Raw genomic sequence first — 2427 nt, forward strand, 5'->3', positions numbered from 1 at the left:
AACTGTTATATACTTATATGACCTTGCATAATTTATAAGTTAGGGGCTGTTTGCTGTAAACGAACCGATCGAACACGAACACGGCCTTGTTCATGTTCGTTCGTTAAGGAAATAATGTGTTCAAGAACGGTTCACTAACACTTACCGAATGAGATTTTAAGTTTGTGTTCGTTCATTAAGGAAATGAATGTGTTCACGAACGGTTCACGAACACAAAAAATCAACAGAGCCTAGAGACTGAGACCGACTTATAACGTATTTATCAATGTAAATGACGAAAGCCTGTAAAAGAATGGAATAAACACAAACAAGGGCATGTTCGTTTTCGCTCATTTAACTTTAAACGAATACGGACACTTAATAGAACAAATATTTATGTTCATTTTCATTTATTTAAAAAAATTGAACATTTGTGTTCGTTTGTTTATAATCTACATGAACATAACTAGACAAAGATAAACAAACATAAATGAACATAGATGAACAAATGTAAATGAACACAAACAAACATAAACGAACATAAATGAAAACACTTAAATGAACACAAATTAAAAAAATATAAAACTTTTAATTAGATGACTCATCCAGATAATAATTAATTATTTTCTATTAATACATAAACGAACATGAACGAACGAAACATGTGTTCATGCTCGTTCGTTTAATTAAACGAACACATTTTTTTTGTTCGTGTTCGTTCGTTTATTAAATAAACAAACATAAACGAACTTCCCATCGAACGGTTCACGAACAGTTCACTGAACGCTCTGTTCGTTTACCGACCTAGTTTGGCAATTAAGTGTTGAATCAATAGAGGTAGCCTCTGAATCATCATTCAACGCCTATGAAACTTAATTATTAAAAGGCTCCACGAGCCATTAAGTTGTGTAACTAAACACACTCTACCTTTGACAGATTCAGAGCCGTTAAGAGGCTACCAAACAACCCTTAAGATAACTCAAGGTAACACCGTAAACTGATATAGGTTTCAGCAGATAATCTATTTCATAGCATACATCCGAACACGATGCACGACCTTTTTCTTTGAATTATTAGACTTTGTGTTGTACATTTTCCTAATGTTGTGTTTGGCAGCTTATATGCAGTGTTATTTAGTACCGATCTAGCAAAAACATCCTAAGATGGAAGCCGAATGTTTGTCTCGAATGTTTGTCTAAAGCTCAACGATTGCCTTTGAGTACAATCAACACACTTCCTCAAACCATAGTAGAAAGTATCCTATGTCTTTTACCAATTGAAGAGGCAGCACGGACAAGTATCCTCTCAAGTGAATGGAGGTACAAGTGGACCAAAATTCCTAAACTTGTGTTTCGTTATGATACCGTTTACGAAAGACCAACTGAAACGGGGCAAGTATCTTACTTGGCAAGAGCAAGGGAAAACATGTACGGGAATTTGAAACTTTTCTATGCCATACACCAAGTTCTATTACTGCGCCAAGGTCCAATACACGAGTTCACCCTTGTCGCGGATGCAGATTGCCATTGTTTTGAAATTGATCAAATATTACTTCATTTGTCAAGAAACTATATTGTCAAGAAATTAACACTTGACTTGGATTGCACATACTATGTTAGAAATTTGTATAAGTTACCCTTTTGTGCCTTCTCTTTGCATCGTTTAACAGACCTAGATCTCAATTACATTGATCTTAACCGTCAACCAGCAACATTCGGTGGATTTGTTAACCTTAGAAGTTTATGCTTGAAAGATGTAACAATCTCTACAAAAGCTCTTTTACATCTTTTATCTAATTCTCCATCACTTAAGAGCTTCACTTTTGTAAGTTCCCACTTAATTGAATATCCATTAGCATGGGCTTTTTAACCTTTATCTAAATATTGTAAGTTGCTGCAGTTTACAGAGGCAGAATATATAGGTAATGAATATTGCACCCTTATTAAGCTATTCGAATGTTTACCTGTGATTGAACATCTGACAACTTCGGATCTTATCCTTTCGGTAATATTTATCTATCCATAAATATTAAATAATATAATTGAAAGAAAAAAAGATAGTTTAACTTCAGTTGTTATTTTTTGTTTGTTTTGGCCTATGGTTGAAGTGGCTTGATCTAGACGCTGTTCCAGAAGACCATCCAACCTCACCAGTCCACCTCAAATACTTGTGTTTCAAAGTTTTGTCTTTTAGTTACGACGGATCTGCTTCAACTCCTCTTGCTGCTTTGATCAAATGTTGTCCGAATTTGGAGAAAATTAAGCTAGTGGTAAGCCTATTGTAGTATTGTTTAACCTATTTACTAGCAGGGTGCCCGCGCAATGCAGCGGGGCGCGCACGCAACTCAACATTGAACGCATAGTCCGTGTCGGTACATATGCCACCTGATGACAGTGCACACGTAGCCTAAAATTGGACGCGTAACTCGTGCAAAGCCAGTTGCGTGTA

At 35.8% G+C, this 2427-nt stretch overlaps 1 protein-coding gene across 1 annotated transcript; it reads left to right on the forward strand.

Annotated features, from left to right (window-relative positions):
- Positions 1 to 1270: 1270 nt before the first annotated feature.
- On the forward strand, positions 1271 to 2201 carry LOC143581907 (F-box/FBD/LRR-repeat protein At1g13570-like). The gene is made up of 2 exons (XM_077064589.1): positions 1271 to 1803; positions 1879 to 2201. Exons 1-2 carry the CDS (start codon positions 1405 to 1407, stop codon positions 2002 to 2004), a joined length of 525 nt encoding a protein of 174 aa, XP_076920704.1. The 5' UTR covers positions 1271 to 1404; the 3' UTR covers positions 2005 to 2201.
- Positions 2202 to 2427: the final 226 nt, after the last annotated feature.

This window comes from Bidens hawaiensis, unplaced genomic scaffold (assembly GCF_021521415.1).
Source record: "Bidens hawaiensis isolate Kalapana, Puna unplaced genomic scaffold, B.hawaiensis_p1.1 tig00031239_1, whole genome shotgun sequence".
Classification (NCBI taxonomy): Eukaryota; Viridiplantae; Streptophyta; class Magnoliopsida; order Asterales; family Asteraceae; genus Bidens; species Bidens hawaiensis.